This window comes from Bombus pascuorum, chromosome 4 (genome assembly GCF_905332965.1).
Source record: "Bombus pascuorum chromosome 4, iyBomPasc1.1, whole genome shotgun sequence".
NCBI classification, from domain to species: domain Eukaryota; kingdom Metazoa; phylum Arthropoda; class Insecta; order Hymenoptera; family Apidae; genus Bombus; species Bombus pascuorum.
In genome coordinates this window covers 3,468,074-3,478,561 of record NC_083491.1, presented here as the reverse complement: position 1 = coordinate 3,478,561, position 10,488 = coordinate 3,468,074, and the positions used below count along the sequence as shown (strand labels likewise).

The 10,488-nt window shown below is 32.8% G+C and overlaps 3 protein-coding genes across 3 annotated transcripts; all 3 read left to right on the top strand.

Annotated features, from left to right (window-relative positions):
- Positions 1-716: 716 nt before the first annotated feature.
- On the top strand, positions 717-2,713 carry LOC132905959 (uncharacterized). The gene is made up of 3 exons (XM_060957730.1): positions 717-1,535; positions 1,743-2,015; positions 2,203-2,713. The coding sequence occupies exons 1-3, from the start codon at positions 1,520-1,522 to the stop codon at positions 2,682-2,684; spliced, it is 771 nt and encodes a 256-aa protein (XP_060813713.1). The 5' UTR covers positions 717-1,519; the 3' UTR covers positions 2,685-2,713.
- Positions 2,714-2,843: 130 nt separating this feature from the next.
- On the top strand, positions 2,844-4,309 carry LOC132905960 (odorant receptor coreceptor-like). The gene is made up of 4 exons (XM_060957732.1): positions 2,844-2,981; positions 3,095-3,217; positions 3,290-3,448; positions 3,965-4,309. Exons 1-4 carry the CDS (start codon positions 2,913-2,915, stop codon positions 4,019-4,021), a joined length of 408 nt encoding a protein of 135 aa, XP_060813715.1. The 5' UTR covers positions 2,844-2,912; the 3' UTR covers positions 4,022-4,309.
- Positions 4,310-8,087: 3,778 nt separating this feature from the next.
- Positions 8,088-9,591, top strand: LOC132906098 (uncharacterized). Its single transcript, XM_060957964.1, has 3 exons — positions 8,088-8,736; positions 8,932-9,031; positions 9,250-9,591. Exons 1-3 carry the CDS (start codon positions 8,363-8,365, stop codon positions 9,478-9,480), a joined length of 705 nt encoding a protein of 234 aa, XP_060813947.1. The 5' UTR covers positions 8,088-8,362; the 3' UTR covers positions 9,481-9,591.
- Positions 9,592-10,488: the final 897 nt, after the last annotated feature.

Sequence of the window (10,488 nt, the reverse complement as noted above, 5' to 3'; positions counted from 1 at the left end):
TTCATGTAATGCGAACAAGTCTCCGTTTACAAATGTGAAGGAGTTTCGCATCGAATTTAGGTAGCACATAAAAGCGAATAATAACGTAGTATGTCCCATGGTAAAAGTTTCTCAATAAAGGCAATCAATTATTCAAGAAAGAAGACAGAAGTTAGTCAGTAAGCACTAAAGTCGAAGACAGTTTGCTAGTAGGCGAAGACGATTAAAAAAATTTGTCTATCCTCGTAGACGCGAAACTTTGAAGCTTGCACGCTTGCAAGTTGCAACATCTTTACATGAAAAAAGGTGATGAGGTAGTTTCTCACCTCCCAAGACGGGCATGCGTTCTTCTTTCGTGTAAAGAACGAGAAATTTGTAACAGTCATTCGATCGTGCAGCTCGCGTGAGTGTACTTCTAATGGACTTCGACGCAGGTACACATTTAACGATATTTTCCTAAATATTACTTAATGTTTTGCACATTTCATGGGGTACTATTCAATAGAAAAGTGTCATAAGAATTAAATTATATCATAAGTTTCCAATTTCATTTGGAAGAGTATATCCCAGTTACAGAACCATTCTATATATTTATAAAAGCTATATCAGAAGAATTTTCACGGTCAATTACATTTCATTATAACTATTATATATATTATATATAACTATTATATACTATTATTATAAATGATATAATTATTCTATAGAATTTTGAATACATGTTACTGTTCATTTTATACAGAATTTTACAAAATTACACTACTTATCGAATAGATACTTTGGTAGTTATATACTCTCATAAGAGTTCTCTTATCGGAAGAAACAAAACTCTATTATGAACGAATTCCATAAACAATTGAAGAATTCAATAAGGTGATTAAAAAATTGAAACGTGTATAAAACTTACATTTTCTACAAGTGATACCAAAGCTTCTTCCGTTGGTATTTTCGTCATTGCTCCCAGTTAGTCATCTTAACATTCCTAAAAAAATATGATATACAATATTATGTTGTTTGTTTTAAAATGACAACAAAATGATGACATTAGTATAGTTAATATAATAGACACTCGTTCTTCTATTACATAATATAGAAGATCGTAAGATTTTTTATTTTATACCAATTCTGGATATTATATTCGTCCCATAAAGAAATTTCTTCGACAACATTAACTTTCAGTAATAATTGTAATTATTGATGAATTATTACCACCCCGAAATTAAATTTTTTTATTTGCAAATTTTGATGCACATCCATAAAGGGGAAATAGTATGGATTAACAACGTTGCAAAAACGCGAACATCCCCAGTTTTCCTTTCATTTCCACGAATGTTGGAAGTAGTTATGAGTAATTACAGAAGAATACTCGTAATAGCCAAAATTAGACGCAAAGTTGAGAAAGACATTCAACTATATATTCACGAATAATTGATATCATAATCAGCATTCTGACTGAGCAAGGCGACATGCGCTGAGAAAAACGTCGAGATAGTTTTTTATCGTGAGAACAGGTGGTTCATTTACGAGAAAAGAGGCTCCTATGGATATCCAACGAGGTAATTTAATATATTAATAAAGAAATATGCGGAAAAATATAAAGTGCTTGCAGAAATTTTTGTTTTGCCATCTAAAAAATAAATGAGTAAGTGAGAGAAAAAGGGAATTATATTTCTAAGAAACATATCATAGATAGAAAATGAAAAATTATAGGTATATTTAATCTTACGATTCTAAAATATTTTTTAAATACACATTTATGATAGATAGAGATATAGATTTAAACTATGTGTACGGTTGGAACTACAATATGCTGAGGTTTATTGGTATTTGGCCGGAAGAGAGGAAATGGAATCGATCTTCCAGTTACTTCGTTCTGTTGCCGTGTATCGTGATGGTGTGCTTCATTTGTGCTCCACAAACCATTAATCTTCCGATAATCGCGGGTGACTCTGATCTGGTGATCGAGAATCTATCGACTAACATTACTATCACGATTTCGCTTATGAAGACTATGGCTGTTTGGATCAAAGGCAAACGTAAGCATTTCAAAAATGTTTATTTCGTTTAACTAAAAATACTGCAAAATATCCAATTTGTAAATATTATTCTACTGTTCCATTGTATTATACACTATATTCTAAGACATTCTGTTATCTTATTCTAACTGCAACACAAAAAGATCCATCAAGACATATTCTATTACCCATTTTCTTCTATTGCAAGCATTGAAGTCTTTGCTGAGATGCATGGCCAATGACTGGGATACAGTGACGAACAATGCCGACCGAGAAAAAATGGTGAACATCGCGAATATCACTAAAAAGATTACGATAAGAAGCATACTGCTGGCCAACATCGTAGTTGTAGCTTTTTTGCCTGCACGATTGTCTAGCATGATATACAACGACAAAGAACTGTTTTACCGTGGTTATTACCCCTACAATACTACAATCAGTCCAAATTTCGAATTGACACTAATCGGTCAGTTGATGGCTGCTCTTTATACAGCCATAACCTATACAACGGTAGATACATTTGTCGTCCTGTTGATTTTTCACGTTTGTGGACAACTTTCGATACTGAGAGACGATATTAGGAAAATTCATTCGTATGATAACAAAAATGTAGAACTAAAATTACAGAAGATCGTCCAAAAGCATGTATATATTAATAGGTTTGTATTAGAAAAAATCGTTTTTTGTTGACTATCGCAAGAAAGATTGAAGAAGCACAGTGATGAGTATGAATTATAATAAGAAGAATTATGAAATATTGAATAACGAAATCGAAACTCGAGAATTCAAAATCTTTCTAAGTCTATCTTTTACCTTCTTCGCTTTAACCCATAAATGCATAATGTCACTATCTGACAATTATTAATCCCGTCGTATATATATTTAAGGTTCGCGGAAACGATAGAGAATTCTTTCAACATGATGCTTCTGTTTCAAATGCTCGGTTGCACAACTCAGCTATGCTCTCAGACGTATCAAGTTATTATGGTACGACGAATGAAACATTTATTTCCAAATGTATAATATATTGTCGAACGATACAGCAAAAAGTATTATAATAACAAAATAATAAAACAATTTTCTGCTAATTTAATTTATAGTCACTTGGAGAGGAAGCGATAGAACATATGATTTTGCAAATTACGTTCCTGTTGATATACGTAATTTACGTGATGTTGCAATTGCTCTTATATTGTTACATGGGCGAAAAATTAACTGTCGAGGTACATACTTTTTATAAATAAAAAATTAATTACTCGATATTTTTGGTAAATAAAATTTGCAATTTTTTTCAGAGTACAGAAATTGCCAATACGGCGTACAATGCCGAATGGTACAATTTACCTCCCAAGAATGCAAAATGGCTTGTAATTATCATGTGCCGTGCCAGGTCTTCACCCTTACAAATTTCAGCAGGCAGATTTTGTTGGTTTACTTTAGTTCTATACTCTCAGGTGAGCCTAAATCAGATATAATGCAATTTTCCTAAAATTTTCGTCATCGACGTATCCGAGAGATACAAGGACTAATTTATAACGTTGTGCCAATTTTTGTGTAGAAATTGTGTCCATATGACAAATGTTCAATTTTATTCAAATAGTTAGAATGTAAGAATTCTATATACATGTAGAATATAGGTATCCTGTTTGACAGAACTATGACATGATTCTTGCTTCAATTCTATCAGGAAGGATCCTATCCTTGGAAGACATGTATGGATAAAGTTTAGTTAGTAAATCTTAGAACACATCTTATGTGAGAGATATAAAAATGTCGTACAAATTGACTGCTTAGATTCTAGCATATTAAGAGAGGAAGATGTTGCGAAAGGTAGAATAAATGCAGCGGTGATATGTTGATCGAATGTTTTAGGACATAGAATTCTGGGAAGGAGCAGGAGTTAGAAAAATATGTAATGATACCTCATGTTAACATAAACATATACAGAGCAATCTTTTCTTTGTGTTCAGGTCTTAAAAACCTCGATGGGGTATGTATCTGTTCTACACGCAATGAAAAGTAAATAATATACCTCTGCAAATTTTACAATGTCTATCAACTTGATAAAAGAAGCGCTACGATAAGAATATTTAGTATATTTCTCTAAATGATAAATTATATATCAGTGCAACGAGAATTAAAATGGTGAGACACACAATTAGGCACTGTGGAAAGTCATAACATTATTCATTATTAAAGAGATTCTCCGAGACCACGAGTACTTTTCACAAAACCTTTCCTTCTGCATCTTGACATTATCCCGTTTTTTCTTTTTCTTTTTTTTAACATATTATATTTAGGGTGTTTCTTTCAGCAACTTTTGAACATATTCGTAGTCGATTGCTCAGAGACTAACCGCAGACATGCCACTAATAAATATTTAAACGGTGTATGAACCGTAACTGCAACTGGAACTTTTGTTATAACGCTGTTCGTGTTAGATATTATCATTCAGTGACTGCTATTTTCTCTGTTTCTCAGCATTTATGCGCTATTTTTAAGCGAAAACTTGAACAAACTAGGGATAGATATCAATCTGTATTTCAGCCCGGCTAGCTTTAATAAGTAACAATGATGTTTCTGTTATTATGTTACGAAAATTAATTTTGTAAATATTTTTCGATAGCGAATAATCATTTACATAAAGATATAAACATAGATACGTACACTTCATTTGCAAATATTAAAAAATCTTATATAATACACGTCAATTGGCACGGATGATCAAGAAAACGATTAATCAATACTTGGCAAATTTTTAAGCAGGTTCCTACATAAATTATTAAAATTAAATAACATAAGATGGTTAAAAAATTAGATAAGATGGTACAATGTCAGCTTGTTGCGATGGTCAGGTCTAACCTATTGTCAAGGCGATCAGGTATGAGATTGTATGTTTAAAATTGGCACGTGCGAATTTTCTCGTAAGCGGTGACTCCTCAGTACGCGGCTACCGTACGATTTCGCACAGCGAACGAGACTGTGGATCATCCGAACACCCGCTTGTAAATCATAAGTGATCGTAATGAGTATCCGTTCATTCCTCTCTTTTGTTTTTCACCCGCGAATGCTATCCTTTCTTTTTCCCCGCTTGCAGAGTAATACACAAGGCGTGTCAGAAGCTGATCTAGGAGTACTTCAACCAGCCATGTTCTCTTACAACATCAGCAAGAGTCAAAATTTTGAGATCGCGTGGCCGGGACAATTCATGGGCTCGGTGTTAACCGTGATATGCTATTCTTGTTTCGACACGTTCCTTGCGGTTCTCGTGTTATACTTGTGCGGTCAATTAACTGTTCTTAGGATGGCTCTCGAGGATTCAACTAACGTGACGAAAAAGAATAATTACGCAAGGTTCTATGAACGACTGGGATTCATTGTGAACCAGGACAATCAGTTGTCTAGGTTGGTAGAAGCGATTTATCTGTACGCTAAAAATGTTTGCGCAAATTCTTATTTTCATGAGCGAAGTTATGAAATAAATATTAAGAAGAGAGTTGTTTCTCAATCCAATTAGAACAAAGAGATGGTTATTTAAAAAAGAAAGAAAAAAAGAAATGTAACGGTTTAGGAGAATGAAAAATCGTTTAGGACATAGCTAGTAAACAAATTTAAAGAAGCGCTTTTTCCAAGGTTTGCCGTGATCGTGGAAGATCTTTTCAACTTGACGATACTCGTTCGGGCTGTAATCTGTACGTCGTTGAATTGTCTGACTGTATGCCGTATGATAACCGTATGTTAAAGTTAATGTTACATTGATATTTGTTCGACGAGTAAAGAAATTGGTACATAATGCAGGTTCTTTTCCTGTTTAGTCCGTAAATCAGATGCAAGCGGTCGTGCCAATAGTTGGAATGATATTTTTCATCATAAACGTAATTTATACTTTGCTGCATCTTCTCATTTATGGCCATTTGGGAGAAATTCTTCGTGGAAAAGTGAGTTATTTATATATAAATAGAAAATTTGTACGAAGGTGAAAAGTTTCATTTCTTTCTTCCAAGTTACCCTCCCAATACTCTAATAGAAGATTTGCTTTCAGAGCGCTGGTGTTGGACAATCAACGTACGATTGCAATTGGTATTTACCACCGAAGAACGTCATTTCATTAATTATCGTGATGTGTCGAGCGAAAGTATCGTTTCAAATATCAGCTGGAAAATGCTGTTCCTTCTCCTTCGAATTCTTTGATACTGTGAATCAAACGGTCATGCAACTAAATTATTTTTTCTTGGCCTTTTACAATCATTTAAATTTACATTTGAAGAGTTCAGAGTAACATTTTGTCAAATTCTAAAAATTTCTATCGAATATCTTACCATATTGTTAGCTATGAAATATAGACTGATCGATGTAAAGTAACATAAACGTATGGTTGACAAATGTTTGTTCTTGTTTATGATAATAAGAAACACAGCACACTGCGTATTTTATATAGTCACACTGCTTGCGGAATAAATATTTTGATATCTATTCAGAGTTCCATATCAAGATTCATATACTCCCATAAGGATACTTTTACCCGATGGAATAAATATTTAGTACGAAGAAATTGTATGCTCGAAGAATTTGATAAAACCGTAAAAAAATTGAGATATTGATAAAACTCACTATAGAAACTCTTTATAGAAATATTATCCTTCTCAAAGATTTTATTGCTTTCCTCGTCCTTTCAAATTCATCAGATTTGCACTTTTTCAACGCAATATAAAAGACGACAAGATATATACAAATAAATATGTCGCGTAGAACTATGTATACGTTTTATCACTGCAATCAACGGGGAAAGACTGCTCTTATACAGATCTGTGAAACTACCTAAAGTCTCAATGTAAATGGAAAATTTGACAGGTCTGATTTTTCTAAATTAATCCTAGAGGTACATTAAATTTAACCCTTAAACGTAAACTGTATAATTATAATTCTATTAGTTGAAAATCTTAATTTTATAAATTACGTATTTTTTATTTTATAAAATTATTGGATATTGTATTTATCATTTAAACAAATTTCTTCGAAAACGCTTACTTTCAATAATAGGTGTTTATCACTGGTGAAATATTTGCTCAATAAAATTGAAAAAATTCTTTTGCTTGTAAACTTAGTCGCATCCATAAATGGAATGTAGTACCGAGTTAACAATATTGTAAAAACGCAATGCTTCCCCTGTTTCGCTTTTATTCCCTCGTATCGTGGAAGAGGTTGTGAATAATTGCAGATGAACGCTTATAACAGCCAAACTGTAATGATAGATCCAACTTACTTAGAGACAAAGTTGAGAACGACGCTGAACTACGCATTCACGAATAATTGATATCATAACGCGCATGAAGGAGATGCGCGCTGAGTAAAACGTCGGAGTAGCTTTCGAACGTGAGAACAGGTAGTTCAGTTATGGGAAAAAATGCCTCTATGGATACCCAACGAGGTAATTTTACAATTTTACAAATTTAATTAAACATATTCGAAAAAAATTGCAGTGCCTGCAAAAATTTTTATTTTATCAGATTAATTTATAAAATATCCTAATTGTTTCAAATAAATAAATAATTAAATGAGAATAATATACAAGAGGCAAAAAAAAAGGAAATTTATATTTTTAAGTAATATATCATAGAGAAAAAAGAAATACTGTATATTAAATTTGACGGCCCAGAACTATTCTTTGGATAATAATTTAGATTTAAAATACGAGAAAAATGAAGATTATATTCTAAAATAATACTATAGGTAGTGAATAAGAAAAATTGTAGGTATATTTAATCTCACGGTTCTGAAATATCTTTAAGTACCCATTCATGACAGATAGTGATATAGATGTAAAGTATATGTACGGTTGGAACTATTACATGCTGAGATTTATGGGTGTCTGGCCGGAAGAGAGGAAATGGTACCGAGCTTACAGTTACCTCGTTCTTTTACCGTGTATCACGATGCTGTGCTTCGCATGTGCTCCACAAACCATTAATCTTCCGATAATCGCGGGTGACTCTGATTTGGTGATCGAGAATCTATCGACTAACATTACTATCACGCTATCGCTTATGAAGACAATAGTTATTTGGTTCAGAGGCAAATGTGAGTATTTAAAAAATTGACAAAAATAAATTTATCGTGTTTATTTAACTAAAAATACTGTCAATTATCCACTTCGTATATCTTATTCTATTGCTTTATTCTATTATATTCTGTTAACTATTTATATTATATTTTAAGATATTCTTTAGTCTTATTCTAATTGTTTCACAAAACGAACATTCAAGACGTACTCTATCTGGCATTTTCTTCTCTTGCAAGCATTAAGACCTCTGATAAAGAGCATAGTCAACGATTGGGGTACAGTGACGAACGAAGCCGAACGAGAAACAATGGTGAACATCGCGATAATCACCAGAAAGACTACAATGAGGAGCACATTGTTGGTTAACATCGTGGTTCTCGCTTTTCTGCTTGCACGACTATCGAACATGAGATACAGCGACAGCGCACTATTCTTTCGTGGCTATTTCCCCTACAACACTAGCATAAGTCAAAATTTCGAATTGACGATAATCGGTCAATTCGTCGCTACTGTTTATGCAGCGAATACCTACACAGCTATAGATACTTTCGTCGTCCTGTTGATTTTTCATGTCTGTGGACAGCTTTCGAACTTGAGAGACGATTTACAGAAGATTCATTCGCAAAAAGATGTAGAAACGAAGTTGCAGAAAATTATTCAGAAGCATGAATATATTAACAGGTTCGTATTCTAAAAATATTCTTTTATCGAGAATAAATTATAATAAGCGTATTCATGAAATATTAATATCTTAAACCAAAATTCATCGATTTTAAATTTCTGTATGTTTATCTTTTACTTATTTTGCTTTAACATGTAATAGCATAATTTAGCCGCCGTTTAGCAAATATTAATCATGTCGTATGTACATCTTAGGTTCGCGATAACGATAGAGAATTCTTTCAACATGATGCTTCTGCTTCAAATGCTGGGTTGCACTATTCAAATATGCTCTCAGTCTTATCAAGTCATTATGGTACGAAGATAGAAATATGAAGGAATTTTCTAAAATAAATACATCAGCTTTGATATAATTTGATTTATAGTCATTTGAAGAGGAAGCAATGGAATACATGATTTTCCAAATTACGTTTCTGTTGTTATACGTAGTTTACGTGATGTTGCAATTGTTCCTATATTGTTACATGGGAGAAAAACTAGCAGCCGAGGTACTTTTTATAAAAGGCAAATTAGTTAATTGATGTTTTCGGTGATGAGAAATTATTAAAATTCGCAATTTTTCAGAGTACGGAAATAGCTAACACGGCGTACTATGCCGAATGGTACAATTTACCTCCCAAGAGTGCAAGATGGCTTGTAATTATTATGTGCCGTGCCAGGTCTTCACCCTTACAAATTTCAGCAGGCAAATTTTGTTGGTTTACTCTAGCGCTATATTCTCAGGTAAGTGTAAACGAGTTCTAATACGATTTACGAACACAAAGTTTCTTAACGATTCTGTCATAAATTGCGAAGTATCTGAAAGCTACAGTGACCAATTTATAACGCATTGTCAATTGTTGACACGACAAAGATTATGACCTCGTGAAAAATATTTTATCAGAAATGCTCCATTTCATCGAGGTACACCATAAAAGTTCTAAATTTAGAATACAAGAATCCTGTTTGAGACGAGTATTAGATGATTGCTGTTCGATTGCTGATCAATTCTAGCAGCACTGACTACAGGCTCAGAATTGTATCGATACAACTTAGGTAGCAAATTCTGAAACACATCCTGTGTAAAAGACGTAAAAATATCTTGCAATTTAAATATTGTAAGTTACATTCTAGCATATTAGGAGAGATGGATATAGTAGAAGAAAAAAGGGTACGAATATAAAGACCAAACTAAACTAAAAAATAGATATGTGATATTGTATATAGATTAAGAGATGAAAAAATATGTACACGGTGTTCATGGCATTTCTAGACAGCTTCTTTATCGTAAACGTTAAATACGAGAATAAAACGAACAAGGAACAAATGTTACTGTTATTTGTAAGCAACATAATGGCGTATGTAATTTTTTTTATGTGCGTGATAATATATGTGCAAGTCTTTAGATGCGACGATACTCCAGAAGAAATATAGGATTGAACGGGAGTTTGAAAAATATGTAATCCAAGTCTCTTTCTTCTAGCTGCGAAGCCGAAAAATAAATAAATATCTGTAGGAGAAAGTCGTACGATAGTGACCGGCCAAAATTAATTTTAGCTTTTTTCACCAGATATTAACAATTTTATTTGAACTAAAAAATGAATATAACGATTCTGTGCAACATATTTCGGAATCACATTGTTTGTTCTACTGCTTTCGCTGTTTTGACATATTAAACGAGTACATTGATATTCCGAGTGTGAGAAGTTTTTCTTTGTGGTGCTGATATTTTATTTGTCAGGTAAGTAAATTATTTTTACTATTGTTTTATTA

What these genes read in the sequence shown, in the direction of transcription:
- LOC132905959 (XM_060957730.1), top strand. An exon ending in TGTTTGGATCAAAGGCAAAC is followed by an intron (nt 2,016 to 2,202) that starts GTAAGCATTTCA and finishes TTCTATTGCAAG; the next exon opens with CATTGAAGTCTTTGCTGAGA.
- LOC132905960 (XM_060957732.1), top strand. Translation starts at nt 2,913, where the DNA reads ATGATGCTTCTGTTTCAAATGCTCGGTTGCACAACTCAGCTATGCTCT. An exon ending in AGACGTATCAAGTTATTATG is followed by an intron (nt 2,982 to 3,094) that starts GTACGACGAATG and finishes TTTAATTTATAG; the next exon opens with TCACTTGGAGAGGAAGCGAT. An exon ending in CTTTAGTTCTATACTCTCAG is followed by an intron (nt 3,449 to 3,964) that starts GTGAGCCTAAAT and finishes CTTTGTGTTCAG; the next exon opens with GTCTTAAAAACCTCGATGGG.
- LOC132906098 (XM_060957964.1), top strand. Translation starts at nt 8,363, where the DNA reads ATGGTGAACATCGCGATAATCACCAGAAAGACTACAATGAGGAGCACA. An exon ending in AAGCATGAATATATTAACAG is followed by an intron (nt 8,737 to 8,931) that starts GTTCGTATTCTA and finishes TGTACATCTTAG; the next exon opens with GTTCGCGATAACGATAGAGA. An exon ending in AGTCTTATCAAGTCATTATG is followed by an intron (nt 9,032 to 9,249) that starts GTACGAAGATAG and finishes AAGGCAAATTAG; the next exon opens with TTAATTGATGTTTTCGGTGA.